The sequence below is a fragment of the Pterocles gutturalis genome, unplaced genomic scaffold, assembly GCF_000699245.1.
Source record: "Pterocles gutturalis isolate BGI_N339 unplaced genomic scaffold, ASM69924v1 scaffold30108, whole genome shotgun sequence".
Lineage (NCBI taxonomy): Eukaryota > Metazoa > Chordata > Aves > Pterocliformes > Pteroclidae > Pterocles > Pterocles gutturalis.
Genome location: NW_010121395.1, coordinates 1 through 16,381, shown reverse-complemented (window position 1 = coordinate 16,381; position 16,381 = coordinate 1). Strand labels below are relative to the sequence as shown.

At 39.4% G+C, this 16,381-nt stretch overlaps 1 protein-coding gene across 1 annotated transcript; it reads left to right on the top strand.

Annotated features, from left to right (window-relative positions):
• Positions 1–6,217: 6,217 nt before the first annotated feature.
• LOC104464503 (histidine-rich glycoprotein-like) lies at positions 6,218–16,351 on the top strand (the record flags this gene model as incomplete). The annotated part of the gene is made up of 8 exons (XM_010077229.1): positions 6,218–6,415; positions 9,973–10,080; positions 11,076–11,163; positions 11,669–11,835; positions 13,382–13,498; positions 14,696–14,700; positions 14,984–15,071; positions 15,692–16,351. Coding segments are annotated over exons 1-8 (1,431 nt in total), but the record flags the coding sequence as incomplete, so codon positions are not given.
• Positions 16,352–16,381: the final 30 nt, after the last annotated feature.

The following is a 16,381-nucleotide window of genomic DNA, read 5'->3' as shown; positions in this document are numbered from 1 at the left end:
AATAAAATATAAATAAAATTATTATTTTATGTTGAGTGGAGACAAAATAATGTTGAAATATTGTACAAAGTTATGTTTACAACAAATGTGTTCGTTTTTTCAGCTTGCAAAACTCTTAAAACATCAATTTTATATAAAGGAACAATTTAATAGCTTCAAAGATTAAAATAAGCCAAAAAGTGACGTGTCAAACTCACCAACTGAACAAAAAAATAATTCCATTTCAATTCCCCGTGATGAGAAATTTCAACATATTTTGGTTTCATTCATTGCAGAGTAGAAAACAATTCAAAATCAGGTAGTTCTCCAACAATCATAAAATTCAAATCCTATCCAATTCTTACCACAGTATGAGATCTAGCAACTTCCTTTTTACCAAGTCATCAAACTACAGTATCCTGTTTTTCCCTTGGGAAGTTCCACCTTTACCAGCTCAGGTTTCCCTAACGTGACCAGTGTGGTCTATGCTCCCTGCACAGGAACTGCTGATTTGCCACATACCAAAACTGGGGACACCAGGCATCGCTCCACGCCCTCACACAGCACCGTTGGCTTTCATGAGACAGAGGACAAGAGCCTGTCACACTTCAGCGATTTTCAAAATGCTTTTTTGTCCCTCTTTTCAGTTAATCGCCATACTCCTCACCTCTGCTATTCTATCACGTGGCCTATTTTGTTAACTGTTTGCACGTTGATCCTAATCTCACTGTGGCTCCATCAGTCTAATGGCACCACTGGGATTTATATCAACATATGTAACTGGATTCTTCCCCAAAAGGAGTACTGGGGAAGAAATCAGCTTTATTAACTCCTAGCCACAGCCAAGAATACCCCATTTCGGTTGGTTTTCTTTCTTGACCACAGCTGCTAAGAGCAGTAGATTGAACAGCAACAGCAGCAAGTGAAGATAAATGGAGTCGTGTTGGTGTGAACATAAACAGGGAATTAAAGAGAACAGCTCAATGTCTGGATCCACAGTTTTGAACATTCAATTTGGATATTATTTAGCCTGCGCCGCAGACAAGGCTCAGAAATGACATTTGAGTCAATACTTTCTCTAGCTTGGATCTGAGATGTGGGTTCAAAGACCCATGATTAATTAATATCAGAAGGGGTGTTTATCTAATCAGTAACTGTATCTACAGTGCAGATCAGCAAGCATCAGTGCTCAGCGCAGATTCCTGAGTATTTCTTTTATTTCTTTTCTTTTATTTGCTGTGGCCACTCCAGCACAGAGAGGTCTGTACCCAGCTTTCAGTGTCATCTAGGCCACCACTAATGTTTCCAACAATCGAGACTAATGTCCAAGACTAATTTCTTGATGTACAAGTAGAGACTGCAGATGTATTGTTTCTGTGTTTCTTTTGTCTTCAGGACATACCTGGATACTGCAGCACTCCCAGACGGCACTGATACCATTAACAGCTGATGGTGTTTAGTCATCACTACTTCAAATCCTGCTTTTAGCAGATTTACGTCAATCTGTGAGTGGGCCAGCGCTGCTGCTTTCTCCTTCCCACATGCCCCCATGGCCAGACAAGGGCACAGGATCTCCACACGTTTACTCTGTGCGACAGCATGATCAGGCAGGACTGCAGCAAACCCTCTAGAAAACATGCCCAAATGGTGCCCAACCTCTCCATCTTCTGGCCTGGTCCCTCACCTTCTAGCCAAATCGAGCAAAACATCCAGCAGTAACACACCCTATGTACCTTCAGGCACACCCCAAATGCTCTCTTCTCCTCCCAGGACCGTGAACTGTTAAGTGCCGCTTCTCCTTGTCCAGCAGAAAACAGGCCAGTAGCACACAGCAGCCCTCCATCCGGCCACGGGAGATGAGAAAGTGGGGGGATTTTGGCAGACAATTCCCAATTCACTTTTCAATTTTGTTTCCCACTTTTTCAACATTTATTGATCTTATGATGTTATATAATCCATTATTAACTTGCTATCTGGGCAATGTCCAACTAAAATCTAGTCTGACGTTTATTTGAGTAAACACTCCAGTTTCACATGGACGATGTTTTGCGTTCAGGCACAGATAATCAAGGGTCAGTGACCTCCAGGACTGTTGATTTTTTTGCCAGATATTATCAAGCCTTTATCTCTGAATACAGTTGAGGCTTTATGAATGCAAAAAATGGGGGCAGTAACATTCAAAGGGTGCAGAATAAGATGTGCTGCCTTATTTATGCATACATTAGCTATGCATTTGTTTAGATTTTTCAGCTACACTTCTCCAACACTCATCCTTGGCCAATCAAAAATATTTAAAAAGCAAGGCCCAGTCATCAATGTTCTCAAGATGGGCTTAAAAATGAAGGTTTTTATAAAATAAGTTAATTATTAATTTTATTTGTCTGACTTCAGAACCTGCCCATTGTACACACTTATGGTTAAACATTTTCTTCTGCGTCTCTGAGATTATACATGGTAAGCAGCTGCATTCACAACAGACATATATTATTTTGATTTTAATAGCAGATTTTAAAGACCTCCCACTAGATATAATCATAAATACTACACAATCACAGCAGTTGCCAGTACTTCCCTTATGTTAACCTACTACAACTTGTAAGCATGAGTTAAAGCTTGAATGTTAAGAACAGTAAAATGCCACAAGCCCTGAAAAAAGTCAAATCCCCTGGAACTTCCTCTGACCCCACTCTTAACATCAACTTCTTAACCCCACCTTTTCCCCAGCCCCTCAAGCCCCTCAGCAAACAGGTCAGTCTTGCAACATATCCTTAAGGTCATCAACTTACTATTAAGGTGTTTTTTTTCTATAAAGCAATTTGCAGCCAAAGTCACTGTGACAAGACAAGGAACACCAACACCCTTTTTATTCCCTGTGTTAGTTCATAAGCCTCCTCAGTGACGACACTTTTGCAACTGCATTGCCTCAACCTGCTCACTTGTCAGCTGTCTCCTCCAAACAGCTTTTGAACTTAAGGTCTGTTTGAATAAATTTGATAGACAAGGATAATGAAGCTTCTAAAAGTTTGATAAAAAAGCTGGTGACTGGTAAAGAAAAATAAGCTGCAGGGAGGGAAGGGAAGGTACAGCTGCGGCTGCTGCTTTGAAGACCATAACCAAACAAATTTCTATAACATGGCAATTGCATCAGAGGGCGTCCTGTTTACACCCAGCAGATAAAAACAAGACATGAATGAAGATATTACACATTTACATGTTTTTCCATCATCCTCAGAGGCATTTCTGTTAAATGTGAAGCTACCCCCAAAACTGCAAAACTTTTTCTTTCTTTGTTGCACCAAGGTGTACAATCAGGCCATCCTGCTCTGAAGCTATTAGGCATCACAGACTGAAAAAAAAAGTAAAGAGAAGCTGTCAAAGGGTTCTCCTACAAGCAGTTGGAGCCACAGGTGTCTTTGCTAGCTGTACTCTTACTTAGGAGCAGAAACAACAGGGGCTGCAGAGCAGCACAAGCTACAAGATGGACAAGACATCTGATACCCTGTTTTTCAAGTGGGGAAGCTAAGAAATTTTTTAGTGTTTCCTCCCAGATTTATGGAGAGAGGTTTAGAGTGGGCGTTTATTACCAACTCCTTAAAGTTTGAATGTAGGTAATCTCTTACTGTTGCAAGTCAAGCCTTGGTAAAAGTCATAGGGACAAACAAGCTTTTGAGAAGCTAGTCAAGAGAAATGCCATGTTTGAATAAATATTCCTATTCCTGGCAGCAATCTGCTCATAGAATAGTTTAATTAAAAGAACACATAAAACTTACAAGCAATAAATGTAACAACAAAATAAGTATTAAAAAAGATATCAAACTGGATGAGAAATTATAAAAATACATTATACTGACTCAAGTACAACCAATATTTGACTAACTGCTCTGACTGTGCCTGGAGTGCTTGTCCATGCTGTATTTTAATAACAGAGTCCAATCCTTCTTTTCCAAAGAAATCAAGGACAAAACTCTACAGTGGGAACAGGACCTTACCTTTACTTCTGCAGTCAATTTTGCAGGAATTGTACATTTTCTACCATTTATTCATAGTGTTTCGGTTTCACACATAAAAAATACATAAGCCACCGTCAAGAAAATTATCGGTGTCACAATGAACAGCAGAACAAAAGGAGAAAAAAAGGAACAAACAATCTGCAAACAATAGATGACTAAGGGAATTATGTTATAAATCACCTAATCTGATGCCTTTCTTCAATATGACTGCCCATTTGAAAAATTAAACAGTATTGTAAATAATGAATGGGGGTGTGATTTGGAACAGAGCAATGATGTGAATATTATTTTTACCTGATGAGACGTATTTCAAATGTCTTTCATTACTTACACAACATGTATTTCACCACTTCTTTTCAATCTAACAGAAAAAATTCGTAATTATTCTAATGAAACATTATAACAACATAAACAAAAGAAATGCCCTGCCATATCAGAACAGTGGCTCATCCAGCCCAGTATTCATCTCTCACAGTGGCGAAAGACAGTTGTGGTTAGGAGAAAAATATGACCTGCCCCCTTTCTGCAAGCCATTCCCCTTGTACTTTTCCAGTACCCAGAATCACTGTACTAGGGATTTAAAAGAATCATCTGCTTAGTCCTTCGAGTACCCACTTAAGGACCTGCTGCCCATGAACTCTTCTGAGCCATTTCTGACCCTGCTGTTACTGTCTGCCTCCACATCTTTCTGCAGCAACAAGCTCCAGAAGTTCACTCCCCATTGTGCTGGGACTATATTTATCCATTTAAAACTGATTCACACCGGTTTTGAGTGCTCCCAGTTCTATTACTGTCAGATTCTCTGTTTAGACTATCTACTACTAGAGAATTGTTAAGTGTGCCCTGAACTAACTATAAAACAAAGCCACTGCTTCAGCTTTATGCATTTTAAAATGTGATTTCTTAGACACCAGACATGTAAAAAGTTAGATTTTTTTTTTTTAATAAGGATTAATGACATCAGGTAAGGGTTAAGGACAATTACCCATTCTATTTCCTGATGTTTCTCACACAAATAAGTCAAAGAAAAACTTTGAAGTCAAACATGTAAACGCAAGTCAATTAAGACAATTATATAGCCAGCAGCTTTTGCTATGAGAAGATGATCCAACCCTTCACACCAGGTAGGATTTGGAAAATTTCTCATCTGAAACTGACCTTGTCATTTTGGACTCACATTGAATTTTTGTATTTTCTTATTCAGAGTTTGAATTTTGTATTCAAACCAGCCTCTCCATAAAAAGCAATTACTGCCCTTTAAGAATGCCTTAAACTATCCTGAAAAAAAAGATTTTGAATACAATGAGAGAATAACTTCTCCTTTCTGCTTAGCAGAGGATATTGGCATATCCTGTGAAAGGTATGAATCTTAGTATGTACAGAATTATTTTAATAAATACAAAAAAATTACCAGCAATTCTCTGAAGCAGTCTATGAAGGCTACCACAGGCAAAGAGCACATATAACTGCTCAGACTGAGAATGCAAAGGCAGCTTTATGTCACTTCATGCCAAGCCTAGATTACATCGGTATTAAGCCACTCAGTCCCATTCTGTGTACCAGTCTGAAATGACGTAAAGCTGACAGAATTCTGCTCTAAACTTTATCAAGCTGGAAGAGTGGCAGGTACATTACACAGAAGTTAAGGACCACCAGCTTGCAAGTGCACCTTGAGCTACATCCCTTTTCCAAATCGGAGTGATCTCCTTGTTTCCCTTCCATTAGTTCTCTGCTAGGTAAGGATCTTTAAAAACAGGGATATGGATGTAGCCATCATTTGACCACAAATATTTCAGCATATTTTCAGCCCAACCATTTTTACAGTAAACAGAAAACCAAGACTGCATAATGCCTGCAGACATAAACTGGACCTGCTAAATGGCAGGCTCAGCAGCACGCTGTCAGAAGCTAAGGATTTTCATAGTAAAACACTATTGCACAACGCCTGCTTAAAGAATCGCAAACATAGCCCCTTTGATGGGTAGTCCAGAGAATATTATAAGACCTACTTTGCTCAAAATCTGCCCAATCACTATATAATCATTTACTTGCTGTTTGCAAATGTTAATCCAGGGTCAAGGTAATGGCCCTCTGACACAATGCTTAAATTTGTATAAAACCATACCCTTTTAGCATTCATTTATATCTTCGGTGGACTACTGTGATTTAAAAGCAGACGACTGGCTTTTTCAGAGCATGGGAAGAAGTGGCCTAACACCACAAACAAAATGCTCCTTCTAGCTTCAGCTTTTTTTCTAGCACTACTGCAGTGCTCTAATGCCCAAAACAAAACAAGCATTACACCTGCAGACTGTAATACCATTGAAACATATGCAGGAGTGGCCCTGGATTTGGTCAACAAACATCGCAGAGATGGCTATGTTTTTGGTTTATTCCGTATTGCTGACGCACACGAACTACATACAGTAAGTATCAATTTAAAGGCTGATTTACACAAGACTGTGATTTTAAAATAATGAGACAGATCATTAAAAGCTTATGTTTATTGCTTTTAACAGAGCAATATTGATGTAATTCAATGAATCAACTCTGATTTACACTATCTCAGTGTTCATTTGGGTATGATTTATTGTATAAAAGCTTGACTTTGAACGATGCTGAATGCCCTCTATTCTTTTGGCTGACGGGATGTTAGCATAAGAGACGCTCTGAACAGCCTTATACAACACCGGAAATCAATCTGTCCTGTCTGTTGTCAGATCTCAGATGTTATGTTCAAAATTTATATTTGGACGCTTTCTTTAATCTGCAAATGCCTAACATTAATTAGATCAATGTATTCTGCAAGATCGCTATTTTGTTATTATCTTAATTTTGGAGACAGCTGGATAACTGGAAGGAAGGGAAAAAGGCAGAGGAAGCCAAAGGAGATGAAAATGCCACTCTGCAACAGGGGAGCAGCTGGAGAGAGAATCCATATCGGTCATTTCCTATTTCCCTCCTATTTCTCTTTCTGTTTTCTAGAGAGGATACATAAGCCTTTCTCAATGACTGCCTAAATGCCAAAGGAAATCAATAGCAGAAAAAGCAATAGAATACAAAATTTCTTTAACTAGTAGATAGAAGAGGCCAGGGACATGCAGATTTACTAATGCACCTGGTTACCTTTTAGCTGCTTGGCTATGAAACTAGAATAGAGGCACACACGCACTGTTTAAGAAGTGTATTGCACATCTCAGTATGGCATCAGGCTAGTTTTTGATGGAGCTGCTGAAGACAGCCTGTTAGGAAAGAAAAAGCTCAGAAGGTGACCCAAAGCCCAGATTCCCACACATCTTCAGGTATACTTTCCAAAAACCTGATGGATTATTTTGCTTTTCAAAGACAAGGACGTAGCAAATGATCCTACTGGGTTTTACGCAATAGCCAGGTAGTTAAAGAGTTCATCTAGGGAGCAATCAGTCTTCTTCAGGATTAAGAGATATAAACCCTCAAGTCTCCTGTCCTTAAAGAACGCTGCTGCCAGGGAGCATGTCTGTGCCACCCCTGTGAAGTGGAGCCATGGGGCAGTAAGACATGCAAAATTAATTGGATGAATGAGGAAAATCATAGTTGTCTCTGAAGAGAAAAATCTCACTGCTTCTACATTTTAAACAATTATTGACTATAGAAACTATAGAACCACAACTTGGAATAGGGACCAGAGCTGAGGATCCATACTTCTAGATGAATGCTACAACCACTAGACTGCCAGGCTTATCTTTTTCTTTGTACCCCTAATGAACATTGCTGTCTTTGCAGTCCAGGGCCACAGCTTCAGCTACCACACAGAGTCTACAAGAACAGAAAAAACCCTTCTATCTATCTTACTGCTAAAGAATTCTTCCTGTAAGGTCTCTGTACCTTCTCAGAGCCAAAGCCCCCAGGTGTGATCTCCTGCACACTGAACACGTATACTATTGTGTAAGAAGTTATGTTGGCTCCACTGCCAAGATGACATTAAAAAAAAATTAAAAAAAAAAAAAGACCAGAACAATATTTTTATTATCTCCATACAATAGTGTGCATCAACTCTATCACATCAACCTCCTTAGAAACTTAAGGGTTTACGTGGGAGTTCTGGAAGTGTAAGATACTCAGGCATTCGCACGAGAACAGTTCTGGGATTCAATGCAGAACGTTGGTGTCCAAGATGCTTTTAAAAGAACCAAGAAGGCACCATGTGAGATAATTTTTTTTTTCCAAGAGCTATCCAGCAGATTAACAGAGGAACTTTCTACTGCATATTTGGATGTAGATACTTAATTTCAACCAAGCTCTGCTTTAGGCTTTACTGAATCCAAATGCATCCTGCAGTAGAAAATTAATATTTGCTTAGGATGAATTGGTTTCCTTAGCATTTCATAAGTTTGGATGACAAAGTGAATGTATTTAGTCATTTCAGTTTTAGAGGGCTCCTAGTGAACTGCACATTTTACAAAAGACTATCTTACCTACATCACCTTTGCATTCAGTGCAATTCCATAAATACAAAACAGAAAAAAAAAAACTTTCTCACTGTCTCTGTTCTCTTCTTTGTCTGCATTTTACTATTATGTTGACTAGCAGCTTGAAATTATTGAGATTTATAAAATAAAATAGAAATACTAATCGCTCCCAAGCAGAAAATAATCATGTGGTTAGTGGGCAGGATGGATGTCCAGGACAATTATATTCTTTTATGGATTCTGCTATTGAAAAACATGTGCCATTGTGCAAATCACCTAGTCCTTATTTTAAAAATATGCTGACATATGCATACTGCAAAACTAGTGTTTAACATGACACTGGTGGACTCTCACTAATAAAAACATTACACTAGACTGCAGTATTTCTTTCTCAAGGATCTTGTCTATACAGAAACACTCTGAAAAAGGAGTCTGAATGGATGAAATTTCATAAAACCTGAGGACACTCATTCACAGTGAAGGGTTTTGCATCATTTTATCTAAATAACAAAATAAAATACATCTGTGTTCATTCTGAATGCCCATACATGGGTTGCATGAAGTTTAAATAATACATTCCAAATGTGAATTGAGATTCATTTTCCTGCAGAAAAATAAAAAAAAACCTGCTTCTGTGGGCCACAGATGATTCTTAACACCACATCCCATTACACTGGGAGCCAAATTCAAACTCTGATTCTCCATGCTATTGGCTCAGGATATAGAACATACTAGAAGAATTTCAGAGCTAAGGCTCCTGACTTTGTAGGTATTACTACAGCTTTGTTGCATCACTCCCTGAATAAACTGAGCGGGAAGCAAAGTCCCGAAAGAATACGTGGTCACTAAGGTCATTAGGAATGGATGTAGCTATGCAACTGGCTGCCTAGACAACTGATTTCCTAACAGACCAGTACGTTCCATGTGAAAATCAGAAAGAAGGAATGGCAAATTTTTAACATCGGCATTTTCCTGGCTTGGTGGATGCCAGGTTAACAACAGACTCTTCTCACAGGTTCTCAGCAAAAGGATAAAAGGCAACAGTTGTAAGCTGCAGGAAGGGAAGTTCTGACTTAGATGTAAGGCCAAAAAAAAATATCATGGAGAAAGTGGTTAAGTACTGGAACGGCCCAGAGAGGTTGTGGAACATCTGTCTCGGTGATATATAGAACTCAGCTGAATCCAACTTGGAAGCTAGCTTTGCCTTGAGCTAACGGCTTGTCAAAATAGCCTCCAACAGTCCCTTCTAGTCTGAACCCTTTCTGTGACTGTCAGCTCAGAAGAACCTTAATAGGAAACTGGGGAAGCTACATTAAAGATTAAACCTTTCAACTTCAACCTTCAACTGAATCAAACTTCAAAACTCCAACAGTCCCTTCTAGTCTGAACCCTTTCTGTGACTGTCAGCTCAGAAGAACCTTAATAGGAAACTGGGGAAGCTACATTAAAGATTAAACCTATCTACTTCAAAAAAAGTTCCTTTCATACCAAACTTATCGTATACAAACTCTTTTTTACCTGCACTTCTCTTCCAGGGAAATAGATCAGTCCTCTACTTAACTCTGGATGTGCTGGAAACTGAATGCTCTGTGTTATCCAGAAGACACTGGGAGTCTTGTGAATACAGTGACGCCTATTCCATGGCAAGTAACGGCATCCAGGCAGAATCATATGTCAATGATGCATTAACTTGATCTTCACCTGAACTGCCCAGAAATTTCTGAGTCACAAAATCTCTCAGTGAAGACTAGGCTTTAATATGGCTCACTATAAAATAAAATCTATTGAATTCTAGAGTTGTTAAACATAACCAAAGGACTTGGAAAAGGGTTGGCTCCTTAAATAAGTGCAGCTTTATTTAACTAGTTGTCTCAAAGGAGCTATACTCCGCTTTCCACTGCTGGTACCAGTACTGATGCTTTAACAATAATTTGCTGACATCTAAAGGGCACTAGAAATTATTTTTTAAAGCATGTTCCTAGTATTTTAATCAGAAATACCTGTGTTATATTCTGTCAGTTTTCTGTCATTGTGTTTGTGGCATGACAATGTGAAATATTGGCAGTGTCAGTACATATACCACACGTAGCAATACTTGTCCTTTATTGCTGCAGTCCAATGATGCAGTGTGGGATGAGAGCTACCAGTCCAAAACTTTATTTAAATAGGAGAGTGGTGATACCACCACACAGGACTAAGCTGGAAGGCCATGAGGAGGAAAGAGAAGGCATTTACTCCTTTTATTAAGATGGGGGAAAAGAATGGAAGAAAAGGTCCATCCACTTTTTGATGAAGACTTATGTAACCTTCAGTATCTCTGGCATCCTAACTTCCCCTGCCAGCTACCATTATCCTACTGTAAATAAGTATTAGAATGACTAAGAAGGCTGGTTTAGTTTTCCATTGTCTACTCTGTCCTGCACACTGAGAATTAAAATAAAGGCTCTTGTAGAGGGAGATCCCATTTTATCTGAACACAAATTTTGAGCGGTACCAGATCAAACATTCCACTAATGACCACATCTGTTATTCTTAGAAGAACTGTACATTAAAAGGAGGCATAATTTCTATGATCACCTACATCCAATTAAATCCAATGAAAATAACATCATAATCACATTTCTCTTTTTCCTCTCAGGACTTTGGGCAATGTAAGATTATTACATACACAAGCCAGCTGCTGAAGAACCCTCAACTGTATGGATTTAATTGTACATTAAGTCCAGGTAAAATAACCACTGTTGTAAGCCAATGCATACCCCAAACCAGCCCCAGCGCCAAAGTACAAGTCTGCATACTACTAGTATGGTAACTGTAACAGATTCATTCATCTGCTTGCAATTCATATTTCAGATAATTCAAATGGAATGTTAAGAATGAGTAATAGAATTAAGGTTACGCTACACTTCTAAAGCAGACTTTATTAATGTCAGATGATATCACCATTCCAACCCACCAAAACAGGATAACGAATATCAGGAAAAAAGTAAACTTGGAAAGAATACCCATTTGGGGTGGTAAGATTCTCAGGCAGAGCTAAGAGATTTAATTTTCACAGGTTTGGGGTGTTTTTCACATTACAGGGCAAACCCATATCTGCAAAGTGAGGGATAGGTATTCCACTTCCAAGGAAATTTCAGTTTCTCATTATGAGTTCACATTAAGGGCACATGCACACTTCCAAGAGTACTAATATCCATTGCAACATTACTAAATTCTCTGTTTTGACAGTTCCTCCAGATTTACTAGAGTGCAAAGATTGTCCTGTGAAAGTCGAAGTCTTAGAAGTCACCAAGCAACATAAAAGTATTGCTGCAAAGGCCCTGGAGAAATTCAACAGTGAGAGCAACCACACAAGCTACTTCAATGTGGACAAAGTTGAAAAGATTTTAAAGATGGTAAGTGGCATTTTGTCCTAGAATTACATATAAACAACAAAATTTAGTGAGCAGCTCCAAAACCATGGGACTAGAACTTAAACCCTTCTAGGATCAGAACTATTGCTTGTCACCTCACAGAGTAAATCATCTGCTTAAAATTGAAGATCTTACTTCTGCAAAGACTTGTTATCAACCTTAATTTAGGCATGTGAAAGCAAAAGAATTTCTCACCTGCTAAAATCTAGGGCAGTGTGATGGCATCCAAAATGTCAGAGCCTTCTTTGTGTGCTTTTCACTTCATTTTTATTTTTATTTGAATGCCTATTTACCTATCATATCATAATATATAAGAGTTTATTTACTACTGCCCAGAGCTCTTCAAGATGTACAGTTGTGTATTATCACAGTCATACATTCTGTCAACTGAAGTCAGATAATTTTTTACTCTTATAATATTTAGCACACGGGTACAACACAAAGTGGAACACGCTCAGCATCATTTCTGACGCTCTGAAGGATAGTAGGCAAATTTGTATTTGTGTTGTACCTCCTGAAGAACTACTGGTTCTGGATAAATCCATCTTGGAGTGATGTTGACATGAAAACTTATCCTTTGGGTGATTTGAAGTATAACTCTCACATCACCACAATTTCTTGTTGGTAGATTCTGGAGACCTAGCACAGGATCATTCTGCCAACACGTGTCAGTTCAGGACCCCTCTGTAATGAGGTCCCATGGCCCCTGCTATAATATATGTTGATCTTGGAAATTGCCTAAATTATAGCACGCCAACCCCACCTCTCTGCAGCTTTTAATATTACTCAGAAACTTGACAGTGTTCTACACTGTAGTCCTGTGCAGGATGTATCCCAACTATTAATCACAATTAAAAAATAAACCATAACATACATGGATTCACTTTTAACCAATTTAGTTAAACTAGTGAAACCTGTGTGCGCAGACATGCTACGAACGCCTTCAACACAGACTAAACTACACTATAGCTGGAAATTAAAATGAAACACCTCTTTATGGATTTTAGTAGGATCACACAGGCCTTCTCCCATCTTCTTATGGAGTAATGCCTTTGCCACTGACAACAGAGACAGCAACAATCTCACAGTAACTGGCAGAATTTCATCCCAGTTAACACCAGCGCTGCAGTACTATGCACTCCCATCACTGGAAAGGGGTGGCTGCTATCCAGTAGATCTCTCTATTTTCACAGGAGGAACAGTTCAGTTTAGGGAGAAGACTCTAAGGATGCTACTTCCTAAAAACACTGTCTGTAAAAGCAACAGGTTTGATAACACACACATACTAGACAAAGAAATGAAGCAACCATTCCTGGAACTCATAAAGGTGTGAGGCAAGTAAGGTATAAATTATCTGATATATTTCCCTTACTGAATATGCACGTATGTATGAACATTTGAACAGCACAGGTAATGAAAGCATGAGGTGGACAAGATTTTGACAACACTATGAAGTAGGGTTGTTTTTAAAATTACGAGACTTAAAATACATCTAGTTACCACCTATTGTTTGACCTCTTGGTTTCAGACTGCCTCCCGTGAAGGTCACATTTTAGGATTTTCTATAAAAGAGACCAACTGTTCGAAATCCATACAACAAGCAGATCCGGCATTGGAATGTGATTTTCTGGATGACTGGCACGCTGTAAGTAGAGTATTAGCATGAGAACTGACACAATGGGTGGCACCAGAAAGATCTTCCCACAGTATTTCCAAGCGTTTCTTATAAGCATGCACCTAAACTCAAAATTAAAAAGCCAGCATGTCCATGCCCAGATCCTAATTTTACAGCTCTTTTTATTCTATCAGGAGCCAATATGAACTCTAATCTAAATGTAACTGGATTCTGGCATATGACTGACCTAGAGCTGAGCTCTTCAGTTTGGATCTGGCTTTCACATTCAAATTGTAGCCACTCCCTAGTAAATCATTCATGCTATTTCCATAAAAACTTTAACACTAACATGAGTCATAGATTTTGAAAAAAATACATGTATTATGTCATTCCAGTGAGCCCAGGGTTACTTTTTTCCCTCTGCTGCAGAGGAATGGAGAGTGGAATAATTCAGGCTTGCCTGCACATTACTATCAAAGTATTCCCCTCACCCCACCTCTTCCCATTACAATAATAGTTTACACCAAAGAAACAACTAGGCAAGATAAGAATTTCAGAATAAATTATTCCCCAGATATTAAATTGAAGGAATGAAATAAAAATATGGAGAAAATAACACATGTAGAACTTCCATTTTCTTCTCTGGCTCTTTATACTCCAGAAGACTGGACAAGGTTGTGAATGAACTGGTAGTGGAGCCAAAAGTTCACTAGGATGAAGGACAAGCCAGCTAGCTAGTGGTTTTGAATTCTGTTCTCAAAGCTGCCACCATTGGTGTGTGTGTAAAATGCTATTAACTGTTGTAATCACTGATCATAATAGGCTACTAATGGCTCAACTATATATCAAGATACAGCATCCAGCACAGAGAGCACACACAGAACCCCTTACCCAAGTTCTGTGCCCTTTCACATGAGCAATTCCACACACAAGGACTGGACAGCAGGTGGAAGTCACAGCAAACAGGATGCTAAGGGAAGAAATGCTAAAAGATTACAACAAATTACTTTTCAATAAATAAATATGGAAGAAAGCTCTACCTTGAGTTTTGTCTGAAACAGCATGGCTACACAGTCTCTGTTTTTGAGGACTTTGAGCAAAATTTCAGAATAGCCCAATCTGAACAGATGGTTGACAAGCAAAGACAGAAACAAAGGAATAAAAATCAGTCACCCACAGGATACTTGCTTTGGAGACATCAGTAGCTGACCAATTTCTTACAGACAGCAAAAGTGAAGTAAGATTGAGAGTGGTAGTCCTCTAGATGCATATGGTGAAGTGGTCTACACAGTCAAGAACTCTCAAAAATGGCATGTATTTTAATCATGATTAATCACTGGCAAGCATCACTGGTCAGAAAGCTCAGGATCTAGCTAAGTTGTGTAAACATACTTAGGTACTGAAGGAACTAGCCTAACTTCTAAAATGTTGAACTTCCAGTAGCTTCTATTAACTCCACCACAAGAACCAGATACGCATTGGTTTTGGGTTTTTTTTCCATTTTCTTTTGCTTAGACACGTGGGATTCTGCAAAGCAAGAGTTATCAGTGATCCAGATGAACCAGATGGAACAGACATAAGCTGTGAAATCTACCCTCCCTGGGTATGTACCCACTTACTGAAATGGCTCTGGCTATGGCCTCATGCAGGCTACAACAACCTCAGTCCAAAGTGACGATTACAACAGTTATTTATGTCCCTTTATTATTGCCTGGGTGTGATGTAGCATGTGAGGACAGCCTGGCTTTCGACTGCTAGGTCAATCAGAAGATGAATTAGAATTCATCTAAGGGTATCTTCTCTCAGTCCAGTCATACTCCTTAGTTAAAGTGGGTAGAGACTGACAAGCAAGTTCACACGAATTTTAGAAAGCAAGAGGAGGGGAGATGATCTTATTTGAACATATTTGGTATTTCAGTTTATATTACAACAGCTACTCCAGTGTGGTGTTTATTTTGTTTTGATCCATCACAAATTTTGCTCAGTTGGTTATATAACTTCATTTTTGCCATGGTGCAGTATTTCCAGATTATTTTCAGTCATTTGGCATTTATCATCTGCTCCTTCTTTTCTGCCTTGAAAAAAACACAGTTTTTTTCCATCACTGATCACTGGAACTGTAAAGGCAAACCTACTAACTCCCACCTCTCTCTTTTTCACCACTTTCTTCTGTCCTATTAACATCTCACTTAATACTTCCTCCTCTGGTGTTTTTCTAAACAGCGGCACGACTATGGGCAAAGATGCAGACATTCACCTCTGGGACACCCACACAGACATCCCCATCTCCATCATCACCGACATCGTCACAGACACCATCACAAGCATCATTACAGGCACAGATGTCCACCTCCTTCTCAACCCAGACCTGAAGACCCCGAGCATAGCCATAGCTTCAACAAAGAATATCAAGACAACCATGAAGGACCTGCTCATCCTCCACCCCCCCACGGTGAACCACATCACCACCTTCACCCTCCACACCATTGTCCTCCACCCCCTCCCCATTGTGGACCACATGACTACCCTCCTCCTGCTCCCCATGATGAACCACATCATCCTCCTCCATCCCAAGAGGAATTACATAATCTCCCTTCTTCTCCTCCTCCCCATGATGAACCACACAATCCTCCTCCTGGTCCCCCTCCTCATGGACCACACTGTCCTCCCCCTCCTCATGGACCACATCACCACCATCATCCTCCCCATCATGGACCACTCTGTCCTTTTCCTCCTCATGGACTAAAACACCACTATCCTCCTCCCCATTGTGGGCCACACTGTCCTCCTCCCCCTCCTCATGGACCACATCACCACCCTCCTAATCCTCCCCATGATAGACCACATCCTCCTACCCAAGAGGAACCAGATCAGCCTCCTTCTGCTCCTCCTCCCCATGATGAACCACACGAT